Here is a 16678-nt window from a genome sequence, read left to right as displayed (position 1 = left end):
TATGAGAAATTGCTTATTGCATGGATGAACTTGAGCAAAACTGTAAGTGGGCCTATGTCTTATCTGAACCTCTCCTGGTGCATCTACTTTTTCATTGGTGTGTCTGCAGTAATAATGTTTATATTTATCATTGGGAGGTGGTACATTGTCATAACATACTTCAATTGCTTTTTCAGCCACTGTTCATCCCATGCCTCTCTGTTCTTTCCAACTCTTGGTGCCCTTCCTATTTGTAAAAGCTCTATTTTCATTTTTTTTCCATCCCATGCCTCCCTTCCCTCCACCCCTTGTTCCCCTTCCCATTTGAAAAAGATCTCCCTACTCCCTATCATCTACCTTTTACTTTGCTCTTTATTTATATTTCGAGTTTTTCATATAGGAGAAATCATGCCATATTTAAGGCTCTGTCTGATTTATTTCAATTAACATTACAGTCTCAAGGTGCATCTATTTACTTACAAATGCCTTAGGTTATCCTTTCTTTGTGGTACAGTAGTACCACATTGTATACAAATACCATGTTTTCTTTATCTATTCATCAGTTGATGAGCATATAGGCTGTTTCCAAGATTTAGCTATTATAAAATTGTGCTGCTATAAATATGAGTGTACATGTATCACTGTAATAGGATATCTTTAACTCTTTAGGGACTAACCACAACTGCTAATGACTAGAATAGAGGAATAATGAGTTTCTCCTTTAAGTCTAGTCCCCTTTAAAATATACGCTGAGTGTAAAATTAGCCTTAGAGGGGCCGGGGATTTAGCTCAGTGGCATAAGCACCGGCCTGGCAAGGGTGAAGTTATGAATTCAAGCCCCAGTACCAAAAAAAAAAAATTAGCCTTAGATGCCAAACACATTTCCTATGAGCACCCCACAGAAAGTTCGGTCTACCACCACGCAAAGATCTATGGCCTGAGCTACTATATCAACCTGAGGCCAAATGAAAAATTTCAGTGACTTATAAAAGACCTAAAAGGGACACACTGAAAATAGTGTGGTCATTTCAATTTCAGCTACAGAATTTGCTCTTGAAAATGGTACAATAAAAAATATTAATGCCATAAAAAACTAACAGCAGGCAAAGGACCACAGTCATAAAGAAAAAAACATAAATCCTAAAACATATTGGCATAGAAGGCTCTCTCTCACCTTCAAATAAAGTAGGATTTAGGCCATCAAGAGTGTCTGTGCAAGAGAAAGTTGAATCACATGGCAGAGTGGGGAAAAATGACAATAATAATGAGGAGAAAGAGCTAAAACATGGAATGTACTCTGTGCTAGGAATACATGCTGTGCTCATCAGTCCTCCCAGGAGCTCCTCGAAGCCCAGCCCATCGGTACACCCACTTTAAAGGGGAAGCAAGCACAGAGCAGCCCAAAATCACCAAGCAGAGGTGGACACAAAGGCAGTCTGGCTCTGCAAACATAGATTGTCTCTGAAAGAAGCTCTGCCACTTTGCATCCCTGAGCCTCAGTTTCTCCTACGTATAATAAAGAGTGGGATCCAGGACTCTTTCTAGTTCAAAAGGCAGACAACAAAAAGTGAAACCAAAATTTTACAATTCTGTTAAATCTTCCCATCTAGAAGTAAAATTTAAAATGGTACCCTTCAAAAACAAGTAATAGCTCTCAATTTAGAAAGCTGCTTTAATATTAAAGGAATATATACACAGAACTTAACACAAAATACCCAGCTCAGAGCAAGAGCTCAATAAACAGTAGCTATTATTACTCTTATGATAAAACAGGAACAACCATTTAACAGCAGAGCATATTTTAATTATACACGATGTGGAATAATCAAATCTCATTCGTTTGAAGCCCCAGACCCCACAGCATAGATCTCATTGTATTGCTGAAATTATAACAACTCTAAGCTCAGAAATTACTTGTTTCCATTAGAGATCTGACAAGTCATTTCTTCAATTGGTCACTGGTGGTTTGCAGATAACTATTAGCAGTAATGAGTATTCTAAATTAAATCCAGAGACAGCACCACTCTGTTCTGTAAAGACAACTGGGAAGAGAGAAACATAATTGTGGAGCGCCCTTCTCTCTGTGTCCTCCGTCTTTTCTCTGATAAATATCTCCCGTGTCTTGCATAGTGTGGATTTCATTTGGTTACAAATGAAGAAGAGTCTAATTCTTCCCAAGATAAATGAGAGCATTGAGCAGGTAACTTGTTAAAGAGAATTGGAATGGAGAAAATCACCTTATTTTCCTATTACTTGACAACAAACCCCCTCCATTAACAAATGAAAGACACAGTGCTGGAAGACATTAGGTATCAGGAGCTAAATCTATCACCGAGTAATCCATTTGCAGACAACTGCCACACAGTACTGTAAGAGGCTACTCATATTCCATTCGACAGCAACAAAGTCTATAAAATGAATGGGGAGACATGAAGCAGTGCAAAACAACAATAGCTCTAGAATCATTAAAAACCTAGATGCAAATCTCAGCTCTTCCCTTTACATATTACATGACTATAAATGGGTCTTTCCTCATCTTAAGATTCCTCATCTCTAAAATGGGGATACATGAAATACCTCAAGAGTTATACAGCAAAGACCAGCCAAGGGTCATAAAGAACATGCCTTGCATTACCGTTAGTCCCTTGACAAATGTTAGCTTTCCTCAACTGTGCAATGTGTCACCTGTTCATCGTCAGGACACCAGCAACATACCAAGTGCCCAAAGCTGGGATTTGCTGACCTTGCCAGCAGCAGTAATGGCTGACTGTATATTTACGGAACAAATTCTTGCAAAACACAGCGCCCTTCTGCATCTGGCTGGGGCAGAAGCAGCAGAAGCGATTTGTTAGAAACAACAATTTGATATCTACACTTACATTTTCAAAGTCCTTCATGTTCCGTGCTCTGGTAGGCGACAACTTTTCTTCTGATGCAGTGGGGAGGACTATAAAAAGGCAAAACAGACAAAGGAAAACATCAAGGCATGCAAACCGCCCAATATTCCTACTAGGGACCACCCCAGAGAAGAGAAAACATGAGGAGTTTCCACCATGTCCCCTATTGGCATTTTCCGCCTGTTGTGATTTACTGATTTGAGACCAGAGAAAACGCTAAACCTTTTTTTTATTTCAAATACTAACGGAATTACTTAAACTACTGCCAGTGTACATGTGCATATCAGGGATGAACCCAGAAAATACACTGGGCATGTGGCTGTCCTGACCTGCACTTCCTCATCTTCATGTCAGTAATGGAGCACCGAAACAAAGCATGTTGATGCAGCAGTTGGCAAACTTCTTGAAACAGCAAATACAGGTCACACGCAAAGCTGTCACTGCTGCACAACTCCTCTGCTGCAGCTCAAAAACAGCCACAGCCAACTCATAAACCAAGTAGCCAACAAAACTTTACTCCCAAAAGCAGGCAGCAGTCAGAAAACTGCTGACCCCCATTTTGAGTAAAAACTGCCAGTACCAATTTCTCCACAGCTTCCTTAATTCAAGGAACATTTATTAGACACCTGCTATGCATCATGCACCATCCTGTGTGCTGGAGAAACAATGGTGAAGGAGACACTGATCCTTCTCAATCAAGTGAGCAAGAGAGAGAAAAACAAACCATTATCACACCAAACAGAATACGTGGTGCTTTGCAGATGGTTTGTAAATATGTGTGGAGTCAATGAATGAACTCATACCCCCATCAAAGCTATACTGAGCGCCTAATTTCTGCCGGGCAGCTTTCTGGATGTGGCTGCAACAGGAAATGAATCGAGTTTCTATTCTAGAGGGAGATAGACAATAAGCAAATAATGGGGCAACTACATAATACACTCAAAGGCAAGAAATGCTATGGAGAAAAATAGTTAATAAGGATGGGAAATCCAGGGGTGGGGAGGAGATTGCAGTTTTAAATAAGGTTATCAGGGATTGTCTCACTGAGAAGAACTTTGTGTGCAGGCTTGAAGGGAAGCAGTCAGTTCCTTGGGGCAGAAGACTCCAGGTGCGGGGAGCACCCTGGGTGAGAGCACACCCAGTAAGTCTGAAGGACAGCTAGAAAGCAATGGCTGGAGATCAACAAACAAAGAGAGAAGCAGCAGCTATGAGAGGCTTTGGAAGAGGGACTGCAGCTACTGTTAAGGACTGAACAGCCCCTGGTGGACTCAGAGCTCAGGAGAAACCAGAGCAGGCTCACATTGCTCCAGGCTCCCTCTGGCTGTCTTGCAGAGAACAGACAGACTATAATTCTCCCAGTATAGGAGAATACAAAAGGACCAGTCAGAATAACAAGATAACCCAGGTTAGAGATCCTGGTGGTCTGTAGTATCAGTGGATGAGACCTGGTTTGATTCTGCATAGACCTAGTTTGATTCTGATATTCTAAAAAGTAACCAACAGGAGTAAATAAAGTGAAATGCATAACGTTCAGAGAGAAAAAGCCTAATTAGGCCAAAGAAGGATTTAGGATTTGAGCTAAATCCTAAAGAGGCAGAAAGCACATGGCAAGCAGCCCAGATAGAAGCACAAAGGTGGGAGTGCACACAATGCTTGGAAACCACTCAGCAGAAGGAGCCTGAGGCACAGGCTGAACAGACTACGCAGAGCCTTGGACACCAGACTGGGGACGCAGAGGGCGCAGACGTTTTCTTGTTTCTCATCTGGGCTGTTCTGCCATCCAAGATGCTTGCCCTCTCCTTTTTCCCTATTTAAGTCTTACTTCAAGTCTCGGGACCCACGTGAATGTCTCAGGAAACCCTTGCCTGACTCACACCAGGTAAATCTCTCTTGTCCCTGTTCACAGCACCTAACACCGCTTCAGGCCTCACACTGGCACATGCTTCCTCATAACCTTTGTCTGCATTCTTAGCTTGAAGGTAATGATGTTCAATGATGAATCCTAGTGCTGAGCCGAGTCTGCCATGGAGGAGATATTAAAAAAAAAAAAAAAGTTTTTCTGCACATTTCACTTTGGAGATGAGGAAAAGAAACCACACAAGTCAAAATAATTCTAAGATATCTCAACAAGGCTAATTATTAGCACTACCCACACAGACACTTGGGAGAGCATTCACTTGTTCTCACAGTGAAAATTATGAGGCGTGCTCACCCAAACCCAAAGTGCAGAGTCTCCTCATAATCCAGTTTAAATACAATACACTACTTATTTACTCAGCAACATCGCCTAGGGTTTCAGCAGCTATTTGTACAAAGGGCAGGCCCATGTAGGAATGCTGGACCTCAGCTGGCAAATGGACGCCAGCAGCCTGCCAGGAAAGGCCTGGCATACAAAGCCCAGGCAGCAGCTCTCCTGGGCCCCCAGGCCCTCGACAGTGGAGACCAATAGAAGCCCCATGCTGGGCCTGCTCACCAGTTCCTTGTCGGCCTTGCTCAAGTCGTCCAGTTCAGCAAACAGTGGCTGAACCCTACAGGACTAGTAGTACGAAAAATCACCCCCCAACAAGTACAGTCCCTTAACTGCTCCAGTATAGTGTTTGTGAAACCAGGTGGAGAGCAAACCAGTACCACATGGAATCCAAAATGCTGGCATCCACTGTGTGCCAGGACAGGGAGGCTCTGGACCCCAGTCTGAAGTCCCCAGTCTGAGTCCCAGGCCTCAAGGTGTTCACGATCTACTGCCTACTCCCCTGGTTCTTCCTCAAGAGAAACCCAGCTCTGTGTACTTACTTGCATTTCCCAAATTGGCAATGCTGCTGATGCCATCCGGGTCATCTGGTAGAGGAGGAACAAGACCACTAGAAGAGAACACACAGGTAAGAGATGAGGTAGTCTTTGAACAACAGAGACAACTGAGAATGCCCCACCTGCATGAGGTAACCAGCAGGCCATGGCCACGTGGTCACATAGCTCAGCTACCTGGGGAGCATGAAGTGAAGAGCTTAAGAACTCAGGATCTGAGGTTGAGTTTGGCTGAGTCCCAGGTGTAACACTCAGTAGCCGGTGGCCTGCAGCACGCCCATTCACTCACTCACTCATTCGTACAGCAAATGTTCTGCGTGCCACGTACACACTAGGTGCAGAGCACTGCGCCAAATACAAGCTACTGGGGTTTCTGAGTCTCAAATCATTCTCTGTCAGATGGACACATCACACTAGTGTGGATAAATGAGTTCATGTGTATAAGCACCTAGTACATAGTAACAGCTGCATAAGTGGCACTTGTTACTCTTGTTCTTTATTGCTATCATTAATATATCAACACAATCAAAAATTTTATGAATGTCAGACAAAAAGTGCAGCATTCACTGATCCGAGAGTTGGACTGGTTGAATCATATAAACAGAAAGAGTGCAGATTTGGAAACACTGACAGAAAAGTAGATGATTATGATTTGACATAACAGAGAAGCAGCAGAGCTTAAACTGGAATCTGGAATCTACCTAGATTCCAGTTTAAGCTCTGCATGTACCTCTCCAAGCCTCACTTCTTCAGCTCTAATGGGAGAACAGCAGCTATTTCACAGAGTAACGGCCCCTAAACAAGAAATGCTCAGCCTGATACCTGGCACACTGTGTGCACTACATAAATGGAAGCAAAACATCATTGTCCCTGTGAAACATACTGTGCTTTATAATTTATAAAATACTTACCTCCGTTAGAACTGCCCAACTCCCTAAGGGTCTGTATATTTTTCAAGAGAAGGCTCTGAAGTTCAGTTTCAGTGTCCTAGCCAGAATCAAACGGCAGCAGAAAACAAAAGTCCAGAGACTAACCTCCAAAACACTTGTCTCTTCCAACCTATAAACCAGAAACTGACAAATACTCAGCTTCACTTACTGGCCATTTGCTCTTTTCTACTTCTAAATCCAAATGTATCGTGCTTCTTGGACACTTTTCCCTAATCACCAAACTCTGCAGGTAGAATGTGACCTTCGCATTTCAAATCAAGCAAACAACCAGAAAATTCATAAAATTTCAACGTCTGGAAAGTGATTACATAGAAAGTGTGTGCTTTAAAGATAACCGGAGGTTAAGGATGTAGCTCAGAGACAGAATGCTTGCCTATGTGAGGGTTTGAGTCCTAGTACCACACACATACAGAAAAAAGAAAACTGGAAAAGCTTAAATATAGTGTGTCCTCAAACATGGAAAAAATATATACAGGCACACTTAAAATCATCCCAAATCCTTTTTTGGAACAACGTGAGCCATAAATACATAACAAGACAAAGAACATACACTAAAATATTTACCATCATGTATAGGGAAATAAAAAATAATTTCCTCCTAACTTAATTGTCTATCATCTTCAATTTCTTCTCATTAGCATCAATTACTCCATATTTTTTAGTTTGGGGACTTTGTTTTGTTTTTTCTGGTAGCAGGACTTGAACTCAGGACCTTGTGCTTGCCAGGTAGGCAGTGTGCCACCACGCCCCAGCCCATCACTCCATTTTTTAAACTGAATTTGAAAACTTAAAGTCAAGTTCTACACCTGCCTTTTGCAAATGATGATGGACTCACAGACTCCAAATCACATACCATACCTGGTTACTGGCCAGGCTTAGCCTAAAGTCTGGTCCTCCCTCCTTAATCTGGGGTGCTCTCCACCAAGCCATTACCTGAACTTCCACAGGCTGAAATGCCCATGCATAACTCAGGCCAAGGTCAATCACACCTGAAAACTATCTGGCAGGCAAAGCCAAAGGTTTCAATCTTTAACAGCTTCAACAGGCAATAGCAAGTTGTCAAATTCCCACGTGGGCTTTACCTGCCCACTTTTAAAATGCTCTGTATCTCCGTTATTTGTGTGGTTCAGTCTTGTCCACACCTCTAGTGCAAACAGTTCTCTTCTCACTCTGATCATCACTCTTAACCTCAGAATAAAGATGAACCCTAACACTTTTCTCCAGGGAGTGGAGTGGCAGTGAAGACTGAGCAGACACAGGCAGAGGACTTCCATGGCTACCACTGTGTGTCAACTGTTGGCTGAGTATGAATGAACGGTCTCACCTGAGCTTCAACACCATGGCCTCCTATCTGGCACCACTGCTGCCTTGTAGAAGCGAGCGATCTCTTTCCATGCATATATCTGCCGGCCACAACGGTCCTTTCACACACAAAGCCAACAAGGGCCACGTGTCTCACTGAAGAGCGTTACAAGAACCATGGATAGAACTGGACATCACACACGGTAAACAACATCAACAAGCGCACTCTTGTTTGTCTTTTAACAAGGCCTCTTTCATCCTACACAACTCGTTTCATTATTCTTAATTCATAGCTTCAATACTCACTTTTAATTTGAAAAAAAACAAACACAGATGAATCGAAAGCACTCTGGATGACTCCTCAATCCCCTCCTAAATTAACCTAAAAAGTAACCACTGATGTGACGAAGGTTCTCCTTCCAGACCTTAAACCTCTGTTTATTCACAGACATTGAGACACTATTTTTGAAAAGAAAACAAATGCAACCGAAGTATATATATTATTCTGCACCATATTCCAGCTACGAAAGACGTGTCCTAAAACTGTTCTGGTGACAGTAAAGTGGATCTGCTTCAATGTTTTCCACTCCTACAAAGCATTCCATAGCAGTGATTTTTTCAAATTTTATTGACCATAATACATAAAAGATTTAATTCCTGAAATAATTTATGTTCTGTTCAACTTCTTAAAAATCAGTTGCAACTTACAAAGTTTGAATTTCATGCGCTACCTATGGGAGACAGTCTGAAAGACACTTGAAAGGATGCATATTTACCCAGTCCTCTACTGATGACATTCAATTTGTCTCCACAGTTTTTGTTTTTTTAACAAATAATGCTATATGGATATCTTCAGACAGACCCCACTGTGCACATGCATGAGAATTCTCTAGGATAGATTTTAGGATAAATAACATGGAGCAAAATTGCTCGGTCAAAACATGCTCACATTTTTTAAACCAGGCAACAGTTTGAGTAAACATTTCATCAAAGAAAACATACCGATGGCTAATAGCGCATGAAATGATATCTAATATCATTAGTCATTACAGAAACACAAATCAATGCCATTCTGAGATACATTACACCTCCAGACAGCCACAGTCAAAAAGACAGTTATGACAAGTGTTGGTATGGATGTGAAGAAAACTAAAACCTTCAAACACTGCTGGTGAGAGGGACAAATGGTACAGCCACTTCGGAATAGACTCTTGACAGTTCCTCAAAATATTAAAGGGTTAACCATACAAACCAACAATTCCATTTATACTTATATATGCCCAAGATGAGGGAAAACATGTATCTACATGAAAATTTGTACAGAAGTAAATGTTCAGAGCAACATTATTCATAATAGACAAAAACAGAGACATCCAAATTCCCATCAATATGAATGAATAAACAAAATTTGGTAGATGATGTTACAGCTTGTACCTAAATGTCCCCCCAAAGCCTCATGCAGTCATAGATGGGGTTTTTCACAGGTGGATGGATCTAGAGTATGGGATGCTGGGATTGATTTACGGTGAGATGATAGGATTAAAACTGCACCACTGGGGCTGGGGATTTAGCTCAGCGGCATAAGCGCCTGCCTTGCAAATGTGTGGTCGTGAGTTCGATCGCTGGTATTGATAAAAAAAAGAAAAAGACAAAAAAAAACTTAAAAAAACTGCACCACGCTTGGGGTGAGTGCTACCCACCCTAAGGTTGGACAGCCTGGAAGGGTATAAGGGACAGAAAGGTCACTGTTCATCGCTTGTCCCTTGCTGCTTCTTTGTTAATTTGATGCTCTGCTGCCCTCTGCCATTGTACCTTTCTTGGAGCCAGCCAACTATGGACTAAAACTTCTACAAACTGTAGAAATTTGAGCTAAATAAACCTTTCCTCTTTTAACTTTGTGTGTTGGGTATTTTGTCTCAGCAACAAGAGAAAAGTAACCAAGTTAATAGGTACAAAGAATAGTACTTGGCCATTAAAAGGAATGAAGTACAGATATGCTACTACATGAATGAACCTCACTGAAGTTCACATGTTGGAAGACACCATTCTATGAATATTCAAGACAAAAAGCAAATCAAGGTTTTGTAGGGCTCAGAGGGGAAGTGGAGGAGTACAAGAGTAGGGAGTGTAGCTGATGACATAAGGTTTCTCTCTGAATGATGAAAATGTTCAAAAGGTGTACTCTGGTGGTGGCCGCACAATTCTGCAAGCATACTAACAGCCACTGAAGCTGAGCATGGTGGCACACAACTGTAACCCCAGCTACTCAGGAGGCTGTGGCAGGACGATCACAATTTTGAGGCCAGGCTGGCCAACTAGCAAGACTATGTCACAAAACAAAAAATACGAAAGGCTGGGGGAATGGTTCAGTGTAAAGACTCTGGGTTCAATCCCCAGCACCACTTAATTAATTAGTTAGTTAACCAATTAAAAATAAAATAAAAAGGACTGAGATATAGCTCAGTGGAAAGGCACTAATCTAACATGTATAAGACCCTGGGTTCAACCTCAGTTTCAAAAGGGAAAAAAAATTTTTAATAAAACTTATTTTAAAAAGCCCTACTGGTATACTTTATATGAGTAAAATTTATAGCATATAAATTATGTCTTTTTTTTTTCCAGTAACTGGAAATTGAATCCAGCATCTCCACACCGAGCTATATCCATAGCCCTTTTTTTTTTGGTTTTTGTGTCAGAGTCTTGCTCAGGAGCCCAGGCCGGCCTTGAATTTGTGATCCTCCTGCCTTAGTCTCATAGAATACTGGGGGTAACCAGTAACAGGTATACACTACCACTCGCAGCCATAAATTATATCTTTATAAAACTGTTTTAAAAACACACACAGGCATAATTTTTAATCTTGATAATGTCGAATTGTGTCCCAGAAAGACTATGCCAATGGGTAGTCTGTGTACACAACTTTTAACAATGATAACAAAGCAGTATTTCAGTATTTCACTACTAAACATGGGGCCTAGATTACATGGTCTTCATTTTTTTAAAAAGACACTGAGCAAAATCAATTCATTCAACAAATATATGCGGAGGCTCTACTACGTGCCAGACACAAATATAAGTGCTAAGACACAGGAAAGAACACACCAGTGCTCTTCTCATACCTCACATCTCAGGAGGGACCCTCTATCCAAAGCAGCAATCCATTCCCATCAAGCCTTCCCCAGAAATTTCAGTCCACTCTCCCACTTCCTGACCTTCTACTATGAGTCCATAAAGGCACACTGCCCGAGAAAGTACAAACTGTGCTCATAGCACAAAACGAACACTTAATGGCCAAGAGCTGGACGAGCTTGTGAGTAAATAAGCCTGAGCTCGGACCTTAGGAAGCTCACAGTGGGCGAAGCAGAGGGAAGTGCCCAGTGCAGTGGTACAGAAGTCCTGTCCAGGGCTGGGGATTTAGCTCAGCGGCAAAAGCGCCTGCCTTGCAAGCAGGCAGTCATGAGTTCGATCCCCGGTACCGATAAAAAAGAAAAAGACAAAAAAAAAAAAAAAAAAAAAAAGAAGTCCTGTCCAGTGTTTCCTGGCAAGGTTACGGTTGGGGTTAGTGCATCAGGCATCAGCATTTCACACTCCTCCAGTAGTGCCAGGCACTTAATACACAAACTCTCACTGCACTTGCATACCCTTCAACACAACAGATAGGATCGTTAAAAAGAAAACTCAGAAGGGTTAAGTGACTTACTCATAGAACCAAAACCAGGAACTGGCTGGACCAGGATTTATACCCAATCCTCTCCACCACCAATGCCAGGTTCTTTACACACCACCAGGCAGGCTTAATAAAAGGCCTCTGCTTGGACGAGGACCCTGAGGCCAGAATCTGGGCCTAAATGTCCCAGAGACAGAGCTGTCTGGGACACTCGCAGGTGATGAGTTTTGGAGGGAATGACACACACTGTCCTACTCAAACGAAAGTTTAAGAACAGATTGGACTATACTTTAGGGCTTGGAAATTATCCAGCAGAAGAGCACTCAAAAAATAGTACAATAAGAAGGTAAGATTTTATCTGAGGCATTACTCTTTTTCACTGTTATCATCTAACAGAGACCTTGCCTCTCAGGATATTTTGGACACTCTTTAGAACCTCTTCAGTCCAAGAGGTCTTCAATATCTCCCCCAAATCCCCTCAATCCAAATTGGAAGGCAGCACAGGCTTTGAAGTCAGTAAGTGGAGGTCTTACATCCTGACTCTGTGCACTTTTTGGGTGAACCCAGACCACACATTTCAGTTCTCTAAGTCTCACTGGTCCCCTTAGAGATCATGCAATCACTCCAAGGATCTCTGCTTATTCAGTGATTAGCAGTCACAGAGACCCTAATACCAGGTTAGGAACTGTATTTACAAAGACAAAAGAAATGTACTTTCTTAGGGGCTGGGGATCTAGCTCAGCGGCATAAGCACCTGCCTTGCAAGCAGGCGGTCGTGAGTTCGATCCCCAGTACCGATAAAAAAAAAAAAAAAAAAAAAAAAAAGCACTAAAGAAATGTACTTTCTGCTCTCAAATCTGGGCAACAGGTTAGTTAATAACCAACACCTTCAGGATCCACTACAGAAGCCACTAAGCACTTGAAATGTGGTTTGTCCTCATTGAGAAGTGTTGTAAATCTAAAATTCATGCCAAATTTCAAAGATTTAGTAAGAGGAAAAAAGGATGCAAATTATCTCATCAATGCTTTTTACCTACTAATTACAAATTAAAATAACATATGGAAATATTAGGCTAAAAGGGGCTAGGGGATTTAGCTCAGTGGCATGAGCGTCTGTCTGGCAAGCCCTAGGTCGTGAGTTTAATCCTCAATACCAAAACAAAGAAAAGAAAAGAAAGAAATATTAGGCTAAATAAAATATTCAGTATTACTGAATGCACTGTTTTGGTGGGGTAACCGTGGTAAAGCACACACTGCAGCCCTGAGTTTGATTTCCCAACACTACACACACAAAAAAAGAAAGGACAAAAATTATCTTTTTTTTTTTCTTCTACTTTTTTTAAGGTGGTTGCTAGAAAATTTCAAATTATATACACTGGAAAGTGCTAGCCAGTAAAATTTGGTGAGGTCCACTAGGATCACTGAAAGATAAAGTGATCAGAAGAATAGAGAAGACCTAGCTAAGGCCTGGAAATGGCAGTGAAGATTTCCCAGCAGTGACACCTAAATTGAGCTCTGAGAAAGAAATGATAAGGCAAAGGGGAATTAGGAGGGCAACTCAGGCAGCAAAACAGCAAGTAAGTCTACAGGCCTGCTGGCAAGAAACACGGCAAGATAAAGAGCTTGGCAGCCAGGCACAGGGTGAAGAGCTTGGAGATGAGACAGGCATGGGAAATTAGAAACGGGAGAAGTAGATGGGCCAGATTATGAAGGACCCTGGAAATCATATTAAAGACTTTCATTCTGAGGGTGGCAAGAAGCTGCCAAGACTCTACAGTAGGTAAAGCGTTAGTTATCAGGAATGTATTCAGCACTTGGGTTCTATAATGCTGGCAGAAGAAAGAAAGGTTTGTAGATATGCTGAGGAGCTACACTGGATCAGACACTTGGCTAAACCCTTTTGGAGTCATTTTAACTCTTACGCCAACCCTAAGCTTTAGCCCATTTTAGAGTTAATGAAAACTGAGGCCCAGGCAGGTGTGGTAGTACATGCCTATAATCCTGGCACTCTGACAGGCTGAGGCAGAATACTTGAGTATGATCCCAGCTTGGGCAATATAGCAATTTAGAGACTCTGTCTCAGAAAAACAAAAGGGGTCCTTGGACGTAGCTCAGTTCAAATGCCCGGGGTTCAGTGGCAGCAGCTTAAGAAGGTAAGATTTACAAGTCAGAAGCTTTCAAGCTGTACTAGTAAGGGTTATTAGAGATGTGAAGGAAGACAGGACAATCCAGGTTAAGAGGCAGTCGTAGGCAAATTGCAGAGAAGGGGACAGGATGAACTTTCACTGGATCCAGAGCTAACTACAAAGGGCTACGCTCTTTGTCTGATACCTGATAGGAGATTCTCAATAAACAGAGTAAACATTTCCCAGATTTGCCCAAGATAGAAACTGTTTATGCTTATTTTGCTGTCCCAGCATCAGGGTTTATATTTAAATGTTGCCCCAAAGCCCCAGATTCTCATAAGTGGGGAGGCAACTGGATTATGGGGGTGTGACACTCATCAATGGTTTAGTCAACTGAGGAATTTACAGCTAAATGTGATGTTAGGAGATGAAGTCTATCAGAGAATAGCCGCTGGGGGCGTGGCCTGGAGGAGTCAATCCTCCTCCCTGGAGCCACAACAGCTGGTTCACCTCTGCCATGCCCCTCTACCCCGTAGCCAATCAGGACTACGGACTCAGCCTCTGCAAACTGTGAGCCAAAATAAACCTCACTTTCCTAGAGTTGTGGGTGTTGGGTACTGTGTCAGGGACAAGAAAGTAAGACAACAGACATAAATGTTAACTGTGCTCACTTAATAGCATCTGGTGTGCAGAACAAATTATAAAACCACTCTCAAGTAGGATCTGAAAAAAGTAGTAGCCCATCCCTAGAGAAATAGATAAAGACTGCAAGTTCTCAGTCAGGTCCTCTCTTTCTCTTCCTGCTACCCACTCTCCAAACCGGAGCCCACGAGAACCAAAGGCCCCTGGAGCAATATAGCACCCCATCAAGCCTCCAAAAAGGCCTCAGTTCCACCAGCCAAAAAGACTCCAACCATTTGAGCAGGTTCATTGGAAGGTCAGTTTCAGTCATTGTTTCCTGAATTCTACCACTACTGATAATGCGGTTTGAACATCCCTAAATCTAAAAATCCAAAATCCAAAATGCTAAACTTGTTGAATGCCAATATGACAGCTACAAGTGGAAAGTTTCACACCTGATCTCATGTGACAGATCACAAAATGCAGGCAACATTAAAAATATACTATAAAATTATCTTACACGTATAAGGTGTATACGAAACAGTATATAAGGTATACATGAAATATAAATAAATTTCATGTTTAGACTTGGGTCTCGTTTCTAATATATCTCATTATGTATATGAAAAAATTCAAAAGAAATCTTAAACCTGAAACATATCTGGCCCTAATCATTTCAGATATGGGATACTCAACCTATATTAGTAGTAGTGACAATAACAACACTAACAACAATACAGGCTCAGTTCTCCATCACTGATGCAGGCATGGCTTCTTTTAATCTTCTCCCTAATTTTACTAAGTCGATACTACCTTAACCCAGTTTACAGATGGAAAAGTTGATCACGATCGGTTTTATCAAATCACATAGCTAGTCAGCGTACAAACTGGATTTGATTGTAATTCTATCTACCTCCAGCAGCAGCTCTTAACCACTGCACTCCATTGTCTCTGTCCTAGGTGGCCACTGTGTGAACACATAATCAAAAGTCTAAACATAAGGACTACACTCCCCATAATCAATGCAAAGCCCAAACCAGAATTAATTTTCAAGGTTGCAAGGTCCCCGTCCCCGAAACCATGCCATACTCCAAGCAATTCTCCCTCATCCTACTGCCCTTTATACCCTTTCAAGTTTGCCCCAAAAAGGATCGAGTGTAGTGCAGATCAAGAACTCGTAGGCCCCAAACTCAGTATCAACAGGCGGGCCCCAGTGTAGACCTTGCCCGAAGAAGCCCACCCCACACTCTGCCCCTGACCACACACCCACCCTCAAGAGCAAACCCCAAAACCGGGTTAGAGAGAAGTTCCCCATCAGTGGGAACTCCGGCCCAGTTACCGCGAACCCCAGTACCCGGGCCGCACCTGCAGCCACTGAACGTCCCGGGGACAGTGACGTCTTCTTCCAACACGGAGTCCATCACGGACACAAAGGCAGTGGTGGCAACAGTGTCGGTAGAGGCAGCGCCACTGGTTTCCCCCGCCCGGCTGTTGCGACCCGCCCGGCTTTCTAGGTCCCCGCCCACTCCAATCCGGCTCGCGTTCAGACTGTGGGGCCGCCGCTGGAATTCAAACCGCAGCTCTCGCCATCTTTCCCCCGCGCTGCTTCCTGCGGAAACGAGGCGGGGTCATCGAAGTTCGCTCAATGAAGCCGATCTGCCAGGGCTAGAGGTCGGGCAGGGAAAAGTTGGTGGGTGCCATCTTAACTAAGGGCAAAGCATCAGTCTTTGGACCGGCCAAGTTAAGGGAAAAAATTTTGGCAGCCATATTTTATGAGGGCACTAAAGGGCGGAGAACGGGAACCGCCTTTTTTGTTAAGGGTGAAAACCAATTTTGGTCCGTTAATTTGAGCGGGAGATGGAAATACTGCCCTTTACTGCAACTCAGAATTCCTAATAGTTGCTTTTCTAGAATAATGACCCCTTAGATTTTAGGGTCCATACAACCACCTTGCCTTGAAAGGTAATTAGGTGCTGCTTCCCTTTAGAAAAATCCTACCTGCAGGATCCTAGCAAAAGCAATATTTTGCACAGTTCCTTTGGAGCAGCTCAACCACAAGAGAAAAGTAGGCCACACTGCACTTTCAGGTTCTTAGTGGCCTTTTGTTACCCTTAGGACTCACACTCAAAGTACATCTGTCAACTGGATCCAGATAGGGGCTCCTGCCAGCTACATCAAGGCTCTGTATACCCCTGGTTGTCTTAAAGCTTACAGCAATCACAAGACACCTAGATAATTTGGGCTTTGTTTTGAAATTAACCTTCCTTTCCTTTTCAGTGTTTCTTCGTCCTTTGCAGGTTATTGGGAGAGTCCTGGGTTAAAAGAACTTGGAAA

General features: G+C 42.5%; 1 protein-coding gene across 10 annotated transcripts in view; it reads right to left on the bottom strand.

Annotated features, from left to right (window-relative positions):
- Positions 1–15956, bottom strand: part of Cdk5rap2 (CDK5 regulatory subunit associated protein 2) — a 185376-nt gene extending 169420 nt beyond the window's left edge. For 6 of the 10 annotated variants that reach the window (XM_063259924.1, XM_063259918.1, XM_063259952.1 and 3 more), the window contains exons 1-3: positions 15710–15950; positions 5667–5734; positions 2859–2926 (exon numbers count right to left, since the gene is read on the bottom strand). In XM_063259924.1, coding sequence (XP_063115994.1) covers positions 2859–2926; positions 5667–5734; positions 15710–15765 — 192 coding nt within the window. In that variant the 5' untranslated portion in view covers positions 15766–15950. Of the gene's footprint in view, positions 1–2858; positions 2927–5666; positions 5735–15709 lie in introns of all 10 variants that reach the window. The other 4 variants (XR_010051176.1, XM_063259943.1, XM_063259938.1 and 1 more) reach the window with 3 other exon arrangements.
- Between the last annotated feature and the right edge of the window lie 722 nt (positions 15957–16678).

The sequence above is a fragment of the Cavia porcellus genome, unplaced genomic scaffold (genome assembly GCF_034190915.1).
Source record: "Cavia porcellus strain 051 isolate PalLab524CR breed Dunkin Hartley unplaced genomic scaffold, mCavPor4.1 scaffold_1, whole genome shotgun sequence".
In the NCBI taxonomy this organism is placed as follows: domain Eukaryota; kingdom Metazoa; phylum Chordata; class Mammalia; order Rodentia; family Caviidae; genus Cavia; species Cavia porcellus.
Note: the sequence above shows the minus strand (reverse complement) of the source record. Positions and strands in the feature narration are given on the sequence as shown.